At 42.3% G+C, this 17,321-nt stretch overlaps 1 protein-coding gene across 1 annotated transcript in view; it reads left to right on the top strand.

Moving 5' to 3' along the window:
* Nucleotides 1-17,321, top strand: part of LOC308304584 (replication protein A 70 kDa DNA-binding subunit-like) — a 136,830-nt gene that overhangs the window by 18,842 nt on the left and 100,667 nt on the right. Inside the window, exon 7 of the mRNA XM_080749212.1 lies at nt 14,177-14,303. Within this exon, the coding sequence (XP_080605338.1) occupies nt 14,177-14,303 (127 nt within the window). The remainder of the gene's footprint in view (nt 1-14,176; nt 14,304-17,321) is intronic.

The following is a 17,321-nucleotide window of genomic DNA, read 5'->3' as shown; positions in this document are numbered from 1 at the left end:
ATTATCGCGATAATCAACATCCATTATCCTGGGGTGGAACATTTGCCAAAAAATTGCAGATCTACTAGCTCACAATGTGTTGCGTTGTGAGCTTGTAGATCGGCTATTTTTTGGAAGACATTTGATAGCGAGTGGGGAAAAAGACTATATCAAGTACGTATATAATAAGTACCTTTTACCAATTATAGAGGGTCTAAGACATGGTATCGCAAATAAAAGGTGAATTGATCCCATTGCAAGACGAAGGATGATATCACGATAATTTAAATCTCCACAATATGATTATTGTGAGTGTTTTTTATCACGATAATATCGTGTATCGTCCCATCCCTAGTGTGTATCTAATGTAAAGTGCACTTTTAACCTCGGCGGCGGAAAACTGGAAGACTGGACTTGCTCAGTTTTGTTGAGTCGCTTATAACGCATGCGCACAACTGCGTACAGTAACTACAGTCGGTGTGCAGTCGGAATCACCTCTTCATGCTGTCAATCACTACACATACTGTGGAAACACTCCCTTAACCCCATGAAGACCTGAGGACAATTCTACAATCAGTAGTTCTCAAATGTTTAAAACATTCTAAATGATTCAAAATTGTTCTAAGGTTTTTCAAGATTTTTCAAAAATGGCAAATGTACTGTACAAGTGTGAGCTTGTACTTCTGCTATTTTTGAGAAAATAAATCCTGCTATATAGCTAAAATAACACAGATTATTTTGCCTGTTTTAGTGGGTTAATCTAGCAGTTGTATGTGTGAAAATAAGACGGATGTAGCTACTTCTATTTCGTGACTAAAATGTATTGATCTCGTCATCGTTTACAATCAAGCTGTCAGAAACACGGGCAGAGCTGGGCGGGCGTGTGTTGTTCCAGCTTCCCAGCATGATTGAGCAGGACCTCCTGCTCAGCCTGATGTCACCTCGGGACTCAGGGGTCTGTTGACTCTAAAACAAGCCCCTGAATTGGTATTAGAGTCTAATACCAATTCAGGGGCTTGTTTTGTTTCTACTAACATAAGTGAGTAAGCCTTGCCGAGCCCTGTTGGCCCTTTGGGCAGGAGCCTATCTCCTGTTTCTGTAGCGTGAGGCAGCTTGATGTATAAGTACACCTCTTGGACATGATGCTAGTACAAGGGCCTTCAACGTTTTCAGGCTGTTTGACAGCACTGTTTGTCATCAGTCTATGGTGGATTCTTATGTTTAGTTAACTTGACCTTTCACTCTGTACTTTTTTTTTTACCTCCACACCAAACCTATTTGCCGAAAATAGCCGATCTACAAGCTCTCAACGCCTCGCAGTGCGAGGCATTGAGAGCCTGTAGATCGGCTATTTTTGGCTAAAGTTCTCCTCAGAATAGGGATGCGAGGGTTCAAGTTGTTAATTTAAAAGAATGATCCTTGGCGGCCCCCCTGTAGTAACTCTGAGGGTCCCGGACCCCCTGTTGAAGACCCCTGTGCTAGTATGTCTCAGAGACTTAACTTAACCAATGCAACCATTGATGCTGAGTGCCAAGCAGGAAGGCACTGGCCCACTGGGGTCCCATTTTTCAGAGTCTTTGGTATGACCAGGCCGGGAAACCAACCCCGATCTCCCAGTCTCAGATATAAATAGGGAACCCTCCAGCGCTAATCTATGTTGTTAATTTAAAGAGGTGGTGCCATGATTCCCCCCCCCCCCCCCCCTCTAAAAAATGATTATCAGGTATTATGATTATACTAGGAGGAAGATTTTTTTCCAAAAAAGTATACAGAAAGAGTTAAAATTGGGTTTTTATGTGGCCACACCCCCAGTTCAAGTATGCATGGATGTCATGGTGGGTGGTGACCCAGCTGAAGTTAGCCACACCCACAGTGTTGGGTGAATGGTAATTAGGGGAGGAGTTGATTCTGTGATGTAACACTGACACTTTTGACCAGCCTCCAAGAGAAAACAAACAAATACCAAGAGAATACATAATTGCTCATAAAAACCACACCAGGGGGTCTAATGAAGTACTTTCAACCTCCTAGACACATGAAAAACAGAAAAAGTACAAAACTATGGCACCACCTCTTTAACTCTTGGAGTTTAACCAAACGGACACGTAGGGCGGAAGTTAATAGGAGGCCATGGGAAAACTATTTACAAATAATTTAAACTCCAAAACAGCAGTGTAATCACTAGGAGGCCTACTACTGTCCGGCTTATAAGTGATCGTTTTAAATATAGTATTGCTCTTGTTATGATTGGCCTCATATTTACTTAAATTCAGGGGCATTGTTCCGCCGATTTAAAATGATTCCAATACGGAACTAAAACCTCCTATGGTTGGCCGCTTGTTGTGCTGTATTTCGGGAGGCTCCGACCAGATTCTCCCAAGTATCCTTGCGGTTGCACGTGACCGTTGGCAGCCAATAGCATCCTCTGGTGCTTTTACAATCTATGATGGCAACACCCATGCCAAGGACCCAAAATGCGTCATTTGCGCTGCATAGAAACCAATGGCTTCGCTTTGTCCATATATTTGTTACAGTCTATGGTTAAATTGATAAGAAATTGGAGTATTAGATCAAGAACGTGACAAAAACTTAAAGTAAGTAATTGATGGGGTGTACTGTCCCCTTTCAGCAATTTTGTACGATCACAATCATCATCATCATCATTAGGCTTTTCATTAGAGATTAAGCTTTCATTAAGCATCATTAGGCTTTTTCTAAGTGTGTTGTGTTTGATCCTCAAGGTTGCCTTCAGCAGGATGGGATGTTGGAATGTCATTTGAGCATTCAAGTTACTTTTTTCTATTTCTCAAAATATTTGATCATTTCAACGGAATGTTCTGAAAAGAACAGAAGAAACAAAAATAAGGTTTCTCTCTTGCCGAGGGGTGGGTGGGTGGGTGGGTGTGTGTGTGTGTGTGTGTGTGTGTGTGTGTGTGTGTGTGTGTCAGTGTTGTTTTTGACTTAGTTCTAGTCATAGTCTTTTGAATAAAATGTCATTTAATTTTAGTCATAATTTAGTCACCTGAAAAGTGAAAAAAAGATTTTAGGTGACTGAATCTACAGTTGATTTAGTCAACTAAACATGGCATCGTAATGACTGAATTTTCACTTGGTTGCGTGCTGAAAATAGCAGATCTACAAGCTCACAACACGTCGCGCTGCAACCAAACAAATAAAATGACTCTCTTCTCCACTAGTCCCTCCCTAACGTTTTAGTCTAGTTTTTATTTTGTTGACGAAACTGTCAATATATTTAGTCTTAGTTTTAGTCATCACAGCTTAGTTTTTATTTAGTTTTTGTCAGTGAAAAAAAACGCAGTCGACAAAAATAATTCGTCATAGTTTTAGTCGACGAAATCAACACTGGTGTGTGTGTGTGTGTGTGTGTGTGTACTCCCAAGGATTTTGCACCGTCACTACAAGCAAGGTGTCGGCGTTGGCGTTGAAATATTAATAAACGCTTGTCATTCAGATAACCTGCAGAATTCCACAGTGGGAGCTGCTCCATGTACATTCTGACCAAGATATTTACATTTGCTCAAGTGCAGTTGAAAAAACTATTCATTATTCATCGCCAACCATTCCTTGCAGGTTAGCTCCGCTAGCTCCTCTTCTCCTTTTGTTCTCCTTCTTCTCACTCCTTCTCGCTTCATGAGGAGCCTCAAGTCACAATATTCATGAGGCCTTGAACTGGAAGAGCAGGCTGCCTACGTACAGTACATGCACTACTCCCACCATACAAAAATGTATACAGTACCTTACACTTTGGTCTCTCTCTCTCTCTGTCTCACACACACACACACACACACACACACACACACACACACACACACACACACACACACACACACACACACACACACACACACACACACACACACACACTCAGCCATTTTAGACAAATATATGTTTTTTGAGGGTGAAGCTATAAAAAGAACATCATCTAAACTACTCTTGTAATGGTAAACAAAAATCCTTACTGTTGATTTAACTCTGAGTGTACACTACACATTTAACCAAACTAGCCCTTACCCGTTCAAAGATATGAGCACTGAAATGATGTGCAGTGTGTGGGTTATGGGATGTGCACTGTGCACACAGTATATGAGGGATGGGAAGTAACTTTAACTGGTGCTTACATGTTATGTAGGAGCATCAACGTAAGAAATACCCGTTTAGTTTAATGGCTACAGAGATACTGTGTACCGATCTGCATGATTTTTGGACAACATCTGTAACAGGGCAAGACAACCTCCCCCCCCCCCCCGGCACACACACACACACACACACACACACACACACACACACACACACACACACACACACACACACACAGCTGGTTAAACATGTTGCCTCATGCTAGATGCAGAATAGATTAGCCTCAAGCTAGATGCAGAGGCATAGATAGTAGATACACCATAAAAATGCTAATATACAGCATACGATTTGTGAAAGTGACAAACGGGCTTCACAGTTATGTCAGGTGTGTTCATATGCTTATGGTGATGCGATTTCAGATCAATTGCTCCAGCCACTGAGGAGAAACGCTGTGACAGACACTCACTCAGACACTCACTCAGACATTCGCAAAATTATAGTATAGATGGATCCTTAACACTTTGCAAGCCACGGGGAGCCCCTTAATATTAAAACCGGAATATACCGGACATCTGAGCAAGGAGTCTCAGCCGCGCCGTCTTTTACCGTACTTTGTCATTAAAAACGAAACAAATGATTTTTATCCGAAAATTGGCGATCGTCTAACTTTCCCTAGTCACCACTCCTCCATCGATAGCGCATGGCTCGTCTGACATGAAGCAGAAGTGACGTCAGGTCCATTCCTTCCACAGGCTCCCTAGCAGCCACCCATTTACTGTTTATACACGAGTGCTAGTATGCGAGCGAAACTGTTCATATAGATCTACTCTTGAGTCATCCGTGGATTATTTGAGCAGACATTTACGTGAACGGATCGCGCACGCGAAACGCACGGGGAGAAGACGCCTCGGCCAAAACAGCCACTCTATCCCAATGGAGATCCAGATAATCACGGTGAGCTAACGACCTGGGGATTGAAAAAAAAGAAAAAACAACGGCACGGTCCAAGAAGGAGGGGTGGCGGACTCATGTTTATAAACATAATATTATGTCTCAGATCATAATACAATAATAGAAATTTCACCGCTAATCTACAACAAGCCATTCTATTTCGGCTAGCAAAGTGTTAATGGCTCCCTTTGTAATAATAATAATGATACATACATGCTTACAATTTATATCACGCTTTCGAGTGAGCTACTCAGTCGCTTTCCAAAAACTGCAACAAAATAAAAATGTCATTAGAAAAAATTTAACAAAATAATTAAACGTTTAAAAACTATCCACAATTTTCCTATGTCCCATGAGCCTTCACGTGAAAGGTGGGCATCACTTCCTGTCCTCTTAGCTGTTTCATATGATTGGTTGTTACTGCTGCTGTGACACCTGAATGTCTGCATGGTGATTACTTGGTGCTTTGCTAAGTGATTTGAATCAGCTGTGTAGAAGAAGTGAAGCACACATTTTCCCCCAGTAAGCTTGTTGGGAAACTTGTGGATAGAAGTAAAAGTAAGGAAGGGGGGATTAGGTAGGGAACGCAAGTCTGAAAAGGTGGGTTTTGAGTGTGGTTTTAAACGTGGTGAGGGTGGGGGCACCCTCTTTGATGTGAGCTAGGAGTGAGTTCCAGAGGGAGGGGGTGGCCGTCGAGAAGGCCCCGTCACCCCAGGTTGGTTTCTTCGTCCTGGGGACGACCAGGAGGAGGGGGAAGGAGTGTAGTGTTTGTAGGGCTTGTACAGTCCCTCATTTCATTGGCTCCTGTCTCTTTAGGGCCCTCTCCCTAATGGTCCTCTGATTGGCCAACTTCCTTTTCTTTGAGCGGTGCTCCTGGAATGGGAGTTATCCACAAGTTTCCGCGGGAGTTTACTGGAGACTATCGGGACCAAACTTCCGGGTTTATCAGCAGACATACAAGCTCACGTCGCAGATGCAACCCGTTGTGAGCTGGTAAATCGGCGCCGGAAGCTCGGTGCAGACGTCTGCGCAATGCACTATGGGGCGTTGGAAACTCGTGGATATAGCTCCAACATCTGGCTTGATCCGGTCAAAGACCCATGGGAAAAACCTGTTAAAAAATGAAACCTTGGTTCGAAGTGAAGCGGTGAATTTTTATTCTATGTGTTCTAGAGCTATGAAATCTGTGTTCTAGATCTATACATTCCGTGTTCTAGATCTATACTTTCTATGTGTTTTAGTTCTATATTTTTGAGCGGTGCTAACCGCTCCTATAGACCGCTTTTTTACCAAAACCATGATGTCACAAATGATGATGACATGAGTCCGCTAGACCAATGAAACACTTCGATTCTGTTGATCTGTCCATGATGTCATAGTCACATAGGCACCCGATTGGTTAACTCTGATTTAGAACGCGTATAGGCCGCGTAAAATACGTCATAACGCGTTTAGGCCGCCTAGATACGTCATAAAAAATTATTGAGCGGTGCTAACCTTGAATTTCAAAATTGTATACACTTTTAGACAGACTGTGGAAGATCTTACAGGTTATAAATGATAGCCAACTAATACAAGTTTAAAATACAAATAAACACAATATCCACTGGGTATCCACTGATTGCCCAGTTCTTCGGGCTCTTCGGGCCCAGCTCTTCTTGAAAGATTCAGTCAAGTCAGTGGTCTTGAACATAGCTGACAGTTGTTGTACTTGGCTGACAGCTGTTGTAAGGCAAATAAGGTCCCAGGTTGCCTAACTGACGACCACCAGAGTCATCAGGCTCTGGTGGCAGAGCTAGTTCTGTCCAGAGATGGTTCCGTCCTCTGTATGGATTCGTCGTTTGATTGCCCTTAGGGCTACTAGCATGGCTCTTACCATTCTTCTGGGAGAGATCAGTCTGTGAAATTCCTTTCTGGCTTGATTAAACGGTTGTACCACAGCTTGACGAAAAGGTCCTCGTGATATTACGTTTCTTCTCCTGTTCTGAGAAAGAGAGAGTTATATCTTCTAAGACAGTTTCTGTATAGCCTTCATAGTGATCTGCTGGAACAGGTTCCAATTCTCTTTTATTCCTCTATACAGGTGGGTCTCTCCTTAGGTCCTCTGTACAGGTGGGTCTCTCCTTAGGTCCTCTGTACAGGTGGGTCTCTCCTTAGGTCCTCTGTACAGGTGGGTCCTCTGTACATTATTTTTCTCTTCTATTCACTCTTTGACTGCCACCAGGCTGTTAACTCACCCACCGCTATTTTTAAGACCCTTCTGAGGGTCCACACCGCCAGGATTTTGCCTACCTTTAACGTGGGCGCGCGCGCGAATCCATTGCGCGATGGTTCACCGATTGCATTCACAATACGATCCAGGCAGGGTAAGCAACAAAGCACTACAGCCTTCCATCGCTCAAAGCGAAACCGACGGAGCGCCACGCTGGTGTTGCACAACATTAAACCGGATGACATTTCGGCAGACAGGATACAGGCGTCGTTGTCCCGCCCCCCCATTTCCGTTCTGGAACATCCAGATCCGTTTTTTGTGAATAGGGCGGGTCCACAGAGCGCTATGGACGGCGAATCGGCGATCATACTTTTTTGTTTTATAGTTATTAAAGCTAATTGATAGCTCGTCATATTCGTCATAAGCAGAGTGGACCCATAACTATAGCTCGTCAAACTCGTCCAATGTAGTGGATGAGTTAATGGCCAGGCTGTTTGTCTGACCTCCTGTCTGTTCTCCCTCTGTCTCCCCCTTGCTTTATAACCCACAAGAAGCTCTATTTGGCTCTATCTGGTTTCAGACAGCGACAATTAGGAGTTTCTCCTGCATCTCGGCTACTCAAAATGGAGTTTCTGGTGACACATAAATGTGCACATGAATGTGCACGATAAATTGTTATTAGCCTTTGGTCTGGTCAAGGATACTAACAAACCTGGCTGGTATGTTGCGCATAATATACTCCCGACATAATCTGTTTCCAAGAGGCAACCCAGCACCTCTTGGCGTTGGCCGTCAGTCAAAGTTAGAGGGAAAAAGTCTGACCAACCGCATATCCTGGACCTTTCTGGCGCAAATCGACCCCCACCCAGGATTCAAGACAGCGACCACGCTACATTAAACCCTGCAGTCTATGGTTGCTGTTTCGAATCCTGGGAGGAGTTCGTTTTGAGCCGGTGTAAAGGTCAGGACACACGAAAACCTTATATAGTCTCAGCAGCCCTCTAGACTGACATCATACACAACACAAAGAATATTGCCATGCATGCCTATCAACACTGATTCGCGCAGGCGCCCTTACAGGAATTAGTTTGCACCGCTCACTTCGCACGGGTGCGATTTTTATGAATTCTTAATGAATGAATGATTTTGTCTGGAGGGCCAAATTGTCATGTGAAGCTTGACCAATCCTCAATTCTGCATGCACGGGACATGAAACGGACACGAGGACAGACTGTGATTGGCTAGCGGGGCACTTGATGAAATTAACTAGCCCCGCTCACTTCACACTAGCTGTGATTTCTTTTTGATAGGTCAGAGACGTCTAGACTAGAGCCATTGTGGGCAAAGTAGAGACCAATGATAAAAGAAATCCTTCACTAGCCGACCCCAGCTTGCTCTGGGTAATACTAACATGACGTGGCGGCCATAGCTGAATGGGTAGAAAAGCAGTCTGGGAGTGGGAATCAGAAGGTCCCTGATCCCCCCCCCCCCCTGTTCGCGGTCTGTGTTAAAGTGTCCCTGGGCAAGATACTTAACCCCTAACTGCTCCCCGGGTGCTGTATAAATAGCGCCCACTGCTGCTCCTAATGATTAGGATGGGTTAAATGCATGCAGAGGACAAATTTCACATATGAGCAGTTGTTCTTGTGACAAAAATACCCCCTTTCCCAGGCATTAACCCTGACCTCTGGGAGTGTGCATGCAATGTGCATGCCAAGTTTCCCGCCGGGCGGTGCAATGCTTGTGGCATGTTGTGCAAAATGAGCCAAATGAGAAAATTGAACTGAAATGGAATCTGAAGCATCTTGATCACGTGACTACAGAGATCTGGTGTACCAATTTGGGTGAGGTTTGGACTAAATCGGTTGGAGTAGTAGCAAAGAATGTTTTTTGTTTTTTTGTTTTTTTTTTGTTTTTTCAGGTGTATAAGGCCTTGTCCTATTTGAGGAGTTGTGTAATGAGCTTAGGAATCCAGGGGAAATTATTTTGATATTTTGAAGGTTCAAGAGGCCGATTTAGAAAGGTTTAATTAGATTTCTTTCTAGGACTGGTGGCAATGTGCGGGAAAGGTTTCATGGCAATCGGATGCTGCTTTAATTATTTGTAGCATTTTGTGCAAACTTTGGAAGACAACAATCACATACATGAGAAAATCGGACAAATGCGTCTTCATCACATGACATTGACCATAGAGATAATGGGTACCAAGTTTTAATAAAATATGTAGGAGTCATATATAATGCGAGCGAAAACTATGGCTGTCCGGCCTGGCGGAGACAATCTTGTGTTCCCGCAGTTTGAGTGTTTGTTCTTCCTCCCTCTCTCTCTCTCTCTCTCTCTCTCTCTCTCTCTCTCTCTCTCTCTCTCTCTCTCTCTCTCTCTCTCTCTCTTTCTCTCTTCCTCTTGTCCCGTCGTCTCTTCCATTCACATATTCCTCCTCCACCTCCCTTCTCCGACTCCCTCCATCCGGGTAGAGTGTGTGTGTATGAATATTGATGTTAATTACCCCATGCCTGAAAATAGCTGCTAAGTCTGTGATTTCCCCAAGGACTGCTCTCGCGCCTATGCACACACACACACACACACACACACACACACACACACACACACACACACACACACACACACACACACACACACACACACACACACACACACACACAAAAAATAGGGTTTTAGCGAGGTGAGTGTTTGCTGTGAACCACAACAGGAGCTTAAAACAAGAACATATTCTCGGTGGAACTGTTTTTTGTTTGCTGTTTGTTTATACATGCTAAAAAGGGGGGAGGTGGCAGCGCCAGGGTGTGTTACATTACACGGCACGCACGCACGCACGCACGCACGCACGTACGCACGCACACACACACACACACACACACACACACACACACACACACACGGTGAGTTCACTTGACCGTATCCACATGGCAGAGGTTTTATGTTTTTCTATGATTTATTAGTTCCCACCTCACGCTTCTGGACGATGAGGAATGATCTGATCTTTGTGCAGCTGTGCCGGTGGTCTCAGGTCTCATAAGTATTTTGGGGGGAGTTTCTGTTAATCTATGAACGGCGTCTCTGCTGTCTACTGTGTATTTTAGGCTCTACCACAGGTGGTTTCAGGACAGGTATCGGCTGAGAGGCATTCCATTAGAATGCCAACATCTCACAATATAGCACACAGAACAGTGTTGTTTTTGACAGCAAATTTTGATTTAGTTTTAGTCATATGTCATTTAGTTTTTTGTCATAATTTAGTCACCTGAAAAGTTTTAGTTTTAGTCAAACTTTAGTCGACTAAATATCATAAGATTTTATGGCGACTAAATCTACAGTTGATTTAGTCAACTAAAATGTATTTTGGCAGGCCTTGATGGCATCGTAATGACTGATTTTACACTTGATTGCGTGCTGAAAATAGCCGATCTACAAGTAGATCGGCTATTTTCAGCACACAACACCTGAGAGCAACCAAACATAAAATGACTCTTCAGCACTAGTCCCTCTCTAACGTTTTAGTCTAGTTTTTTTTTGTGTTGACGAAATTGTCAATATATTTAGTCTTAGTTTTAGTCATCACAGCTTATTTATTTTTTATTTAGTGTTCGTCAGTGAAAAAAACGCAGTCGACAAACATTTTTCGCCATAGTTTTAGTCGATAAAATCAACACTGACTCAGAACACATCCGCCTTGTTTATTATATCCGACCTTTGATGTAACAAACGGCCACAGCTGCTTACAAAGTACTGTCGCATTCGTTTTCTTTGCTTTGTAATCATACATATTAATAATGAAACTGATATGATAGCGATAATGCGCTACTGTTCCACAGTAAAAATCATCACTGTTAATTTGTCCATTTGTTACTGCACAAATGTAACCAAATGGACCCGTAACACAGGAGTTTAAAGTGTAGTATTGGCTCAGATGTTCCTGTGGCCACTGGCATGAGGCTATTATTACAGCGTAGTGCAGTAGTGGAAAGTAACTAACAAGTATATTTACTCTAGTACTGTGCTCAAGTACAAATTTTTGGTATTTTTACTTGGGTGGAGTATTTCTACTCCACTATTATTTGAAAGTTAACTAGTTACTGTATACTTCTAGGTTTTGATTAATATTACAAAACTACTCCCGTACTCAGCTGTTTGAAAATAGCTGATCTACAAGCTCCCAAGCGTTGTGAGCTGGTAGATCTGCTAATGAGTACTTTTACTTTTGGTACTTTTGTTGATGCCTGTACTTGTTCTTTTACTCAAATACATTTTCAATACCGGACTTTTACTTACACACACATACTGTAACAGAGTACTGTATCTCTACACTGTGGTATTGCTACTTTGACTTAACACTTATGTTGCAATGATTTTTTCTCTTCAATGTCTTGCGTTGCCATGGTTACCATAGACTTCCATGTAATTGTGCAATTGTGTAAAAAGTGCACGCCCATGCCTAGATGATGCACCACGTGTGTAGATGCTGTTCACAGCTTTCAAACAAAAAAATCCGCTTGGAAATCCGTTCAGGCATTCATGATTTATGGGCCATTATGTTTTCTTCAGATGTAAACAAACATGGCTGCCATGTTTGAAAGAATGGGTTGGTATGGGGGTTAAACATGCAATTTCGCGATCGCGATCATGCCTAATACATTTCTGGAGGTCCAAAAAAAAAATTTTTTTTTTGATTTTTTTTTTTCAAAAACGGCCCAAACTCGGGAAACTCGGGGTTGGCACAGCGTTGGTATCAATACAAACTCGGAAAACTCGGGGTTGGCACCAGATGTGTTAAGTAAATAATGCGAATACTTCTTCCACCACCGTGTGTAACCTAAAGTGTGTCATCTGTCTTGATTGTACTGCATCTGCAATGTGAACTTGTGACCCCCTTGTATACCGTGTTAGTATTCCTGCCGCTTTGTAACTGCATCACAGGCCAAACATCAGTTGCAAGAGATTCTCACACACACACACACACGCACACACGCACACACACACACACACACACACACACACACACACACACACACACACACACACACACACACACACACACACAGTCACACAGTCACACACACACACACTAGGGGATGGGACGATATGAAAATGTCATATTGCGATTATTGTTACAAAAGCCCAGGGCAAAAATCCAAAAATCCACTCGTCCGAGACAGTTTGCCCTCCTGGCCCCCAAGTTGTGGAATAAACTCCCTGTCGCACTTAGAACAACGGACTCACTCGCTAGCTTTCGCCGTGGACTGAAGACTCACCTTTTCAGACTCCACCTAAACCCTTAGCACTACTGAAAAAATCAATGACCACATGAAGCTAGTTAGCATTTGTTTTTAGGTTTCGTAGAAACCTTTTTTTCTTTACGGATTATATATTTTTTCTAGATAGATATTCATTTGCGTTTGTTATATTGCTGTTGATGTACTGACATTTAATCTTGTTTATAATTGTGATGTTTTATCTGCTTATTGTAAGTCGCTTTGGATTAAAAGCGTCTGCTAAATGCCTAAACTGTAAACTGTAAACTGTAAAAGAAATTGCGATTTACGATATTATCACCATAATCAAAATCCATTATCGTGGGGCGGAACATTTGCCAAAAAATAGCGTTGTGACATGTTGTGAGCTTGTAGATGTGCTATTTTTTGGCAAAGACATCTGATAGAGTGAAACAAGACGTATACTAACTAGTACGTATATTATAAGTACCTTTTACCAATTATGGAGGGTTTAAGTGGTATTGGATATGCAGCTCGGCAAATAAAAGGTGAATTGATCCACGTGACGTGCATGACGTAGGACCATATCACGATATATGAAATCTCCACGATATAATTATCGTGAGTGTTTTTTTATCACGATAAACGATAATATCGCGTATCGTCCCATCTCTAATCTGCAACGTGAACTTGTGACCCCCTTGTTAGTATTCCTGCTGCTTTGTAACTGCATCACAGGCCAAACATCAGTTGCAAGAGACACACACACACACACACACACACACACACACACACACACACACACACACACACACACACACACACACACACACACACACACACACAGAGTTGTCAGCAACAGCTACAGTAGGGTTATACTCTGTAGCGTTAGTTGAACACATTGGAAATGAAGAATGGAAGAAAAAAAAAACGTGGGTTCTAATTCAGCTTGTGTAGAAATGAGGTGTCAAATTATGTTTCTCATAAAGATAAAAAATTGGATCGTTGGAACCGTGATGATGATGTAGTTTGACTATCTTTGCGGCGCTGTTTCTATTCCCCCTATTAAATCGACAAAGCAAATAAACATATACTTGAGTTACTGTGAGTTCAGTTTTCTCCTGGAGATTTATTGCATACATAGCCAGATATGAAATTGTGTCTTAAGCGTTTGTGAGTTATTATTGGAGCCATTTGTCTTTGTAAAATGCACAGAGCAGCTTTACAACATCACAATAATAATAATAATAATAACGGTGAGTACCGACATACAGGCTGTACTACCATACTGCATAATGTATTGGCTTTCAACTCATTTATTTTCTTCCCTCTTACATATTCAGACCAAAGACCTACATTAAGCCTGGGACCTACGTTTGAGAAAGTTTGCTAAATCTATGTTTATGGGATACTATCAAAATAAATCATTTTGCTACAGAAAATCACATTGCTACACAGTACAATGTAAGTGATGCACTAAAATAAGTCAGATTCCATCTAAGCAACGGTAAGCAACCATAGGACTGTTTTTTTTATAATTGCACAAAATAAACAAAAATCTTAGCAAATGAAAAACTGTTTCTCAGGCATTTCTCAGATCGATGGACTTAAATCGAGTTTAAAACAAAGAAGGCATGTGTGAAGTTTTACATCTTAAGTGTTTTCTGTTTGTTTTTACTCAAGTCTATGAACTCTTCTTTCCCAGCATCCCCCGGTTCTGGCCGGGGTCGTGGCCGTGGTTCGGTGAAGAGTGAGACCCCTCCTCGTAACACTCCGCCGGAATCTCCAACTAAAGTGATTCCTATTCAGTGTCTCAACCCCTACCAGACCAAGTGAGTTACAGCCTGCTTGATTCTGTGCCTGTATCTGTCTGTACTGTATATTGTTTATAGAGATGTACCGATACCATTTTTTACTTCCTGATACCGATTCCGATACCCTTAACTAGTGGTCGATACTGATCGATCCGATACCGGTGTGTAATTTAAACAAATCTAGAAGTGGGTCTCAAAGTGGGGACCATCTGGGTTCCTTGAGGGCGTTCCAAATGGACTCTTACAGCTCTGTAGTAGAAAGTGTACCAGGAAAATAAATAATTCCATTAATAATATGAAAACAGCGAGAAGTAAGAGTATAAAACAGTAGTGTAACATCAACTGAAGCTATCAAAATATGATGTTAAACTCACCAACATTGCAGCTGTACGGAAAGCTTGAATTATCCTCTCTATCTGGACAATTTTGTTTCATAGACATGTTATGAGCTACTTTTGGTCAATAAATTCCGTGCAGGTGATTATTATAGTGTCAGAGCTTGGAAGCGCTCGTTTTCAATAACGCAACATCCTGCTGCGTGTCGCGACGCGTTGTGAGCTTGTAGAGCTATTTTTTGGCAAATGTTCCGCCCCAGGATAATGGATTTTGATTATCGTGATAATATTGTAAATTGCGATTTCTTTTGTCACAATAATCGTGATATGACATTTTCATATCGTCCCATCCCTACTTGTGACCTCTGTCCTCTGGAGGGAAAAGACAACCAGAAATATCCACCACATCCCTCTTGATGGTGGTGTGTTGGCTACAGTATCTGTGTAGAATAGATGGCACACAATAGGCTCTATGCACAGCAGCCATTTTGGAGAGAAACCTGGGCCTCTTACTTACTTCCTTCACAGGTGTTACCAATGATTACTGATTGAGACTCCATTTAGTTCCATTTAGTGCAGCACAGTGGTTCTTAAACGCTTTGATTTCAAGGACCACCATAACTCTGTGAGTGTACGAATGGAACCAAAATGGACACGTACGGGTCCATACACTCTCAGAGTTACAGACCCATAAGGGGCCATTTGGAACCCCCTTAAAGGAGTAGTTCACCTGCAAAATGAAACATTTTCTATTGATTACTCATGCCATGGAGACTTGAGTTCAATAATATGTTTTGTACCCAAATCCATCCGGAATCAATGGGGGTACATTTATTGTAATACATTTTTTTTGTCTTAGGAATGTGACAAAAAACTACAAATATTATTGAACTCAAGTCTCCATGGCGTGAGTAATCAATAGAAAAAATGTCATTCTGAGAGTGAACTACTCCTTTAAGGACGCTTTGAGACCCATCCAGTGAGTCTACATGCACAATATCAGCACCCTGACACTGTTTGGAACAGAGCCTTAATCAGTATAATTGTTAAAACCTGTGAAGGAAGTATGGAAGCAATTTCCAGCCAAACAATATGGCTGCTGTGCAAACTGCCTATTGTCAGACCTCTGCGAGAGCCACATTTGTATGCAGCGTTTTCTTGCAGCTATTTCATGCTGCTCATTCGTCAACCAAACCGTTTCCTTTTTTCACCCGGTGACTGCTCTTCTCTTTTTCACTTTGGGGGCATGTCTGGTGAGAGGTGTGGGTGCGTGCGCCTTTCTGTGCATACACACACACGTGCTTTTGTGCAGCGCTGTCCCCTGCAATGGGGAGACTGCGTGTGGTTTTGCGTGCTACTCGGTTTGCCTGGAAATTAATGGCAGGTGCTGCTGAGTTTTTCTTTTTATAGTCCGCTGCTGAGTTTTTGATTCCCGGTTATTTGCCCCCCCCCCCCCCCCCGGTGGGGATTTGGCCTGACCTGCTCTTTACCTCCTTCCCCTCTTCACAATCACTTCGCCTCCTTCAGGAATCCATTTTTACTGCCGTTCCTCCCCCCCCTCCCTTCCCCGACCCCCAACCAAAGCCTTTCTTATCGTTCCATTTGGCTTTTTACGCCCTCCCTGTGACCTTTTAAAAGTAGCCACGGACAGAGAGTCATTGCTCAGGCCATGATCATGGGGACAATGTTTTTTGTCGCATTCCTAAGACAAAATATGTATTATTGTACATTTACCCCAATTGATTCCAGATGAGGACCCAAATGCATTTGCATCCGGAATCAATGGGAGTACATTTATTGTAATCAAATTATTGTCTCAGGAATGCGACAAAAAACTAAAACTATTATTGAACTCAAGTCTCCATGGCAGGAGTAATCAATAGAAAAAGCTGTGGAGATAACTACAGCCGTAGGTGTTGTGATAAACCGATGACTCTTCTAACTCACAACGCCTCGCAACGCAAGGCGTTGGGGTATATAAAAGTCCTTAAATTGGCACTTTAGAAATGTAAAGATACCCTCTATACACTTAAACGTTATGTTGGTTTGTTTACAGTTGAGTGAGAATACAATGATTCACAATAAGTTAATCATCTGGAGTCACGTGTGATGTGATGACGTCATCAAACGATAAAGTCGACTTGCAAAAATCACAAGTCATTAATGCCCTAGTGTAGATACCGTTTTTCTTTTCTTTTTGTGAACATCCTTTTTTCCCCGTCTATTACCTACTAGTACCTACACTACTCAGTAAAGTGTTAATTTAACTGATGGGGAAGGTACAAATGTAATCAAATGAACCAGTAAGGGTCCTTTGGCAAATGAATTTTTACAGACTAGCAGACACTGAGACTTGGATAGGTTACTGCGGGGCGGTCTCAGCAACACGTGCTCCTTTATGTGCGTTCTCTGTATGGGCCTCTCATCCTGTTCTACCGCTGTTAACCCATTCAGGCCTAAAATTATTGGATGCTTTAACTATTAAAAAATAGCAGATCTACAAGCTCACAGCGCGGCACCGAGTGCCGCGCTGCGAGCTTGTCTATTATTATTAGCTTATCTGCTATTTTTGAAAAGTTGTGAAAATATGTGCAAATCTTTGAATATGTATTTTTAAAGCGAACGTTTGTAACTCAAATTTTGCTTCTGGGGGGTCCCTGGAACTAAATATTTTGAGATGGGGATCCGTGGCCAAAGACAT

Source organism: Nannobrachium achirus (genome assembly GCF_963921795.1).
Source record: "Nannobrachium achirus genome assembly, chromosome: 19".
Classification (NCBI taxonomy): Eukaryota; Metazoa; Chordata; class Actinopteri; order Myctophiformes; family Myctophidae; genus Nannobrachium; species Nannobrachium achirus.
Note: the sequence above shows the minus strand (reverse complement) of the source record. Positions and strands in the feature narration are given on the sequence as shown.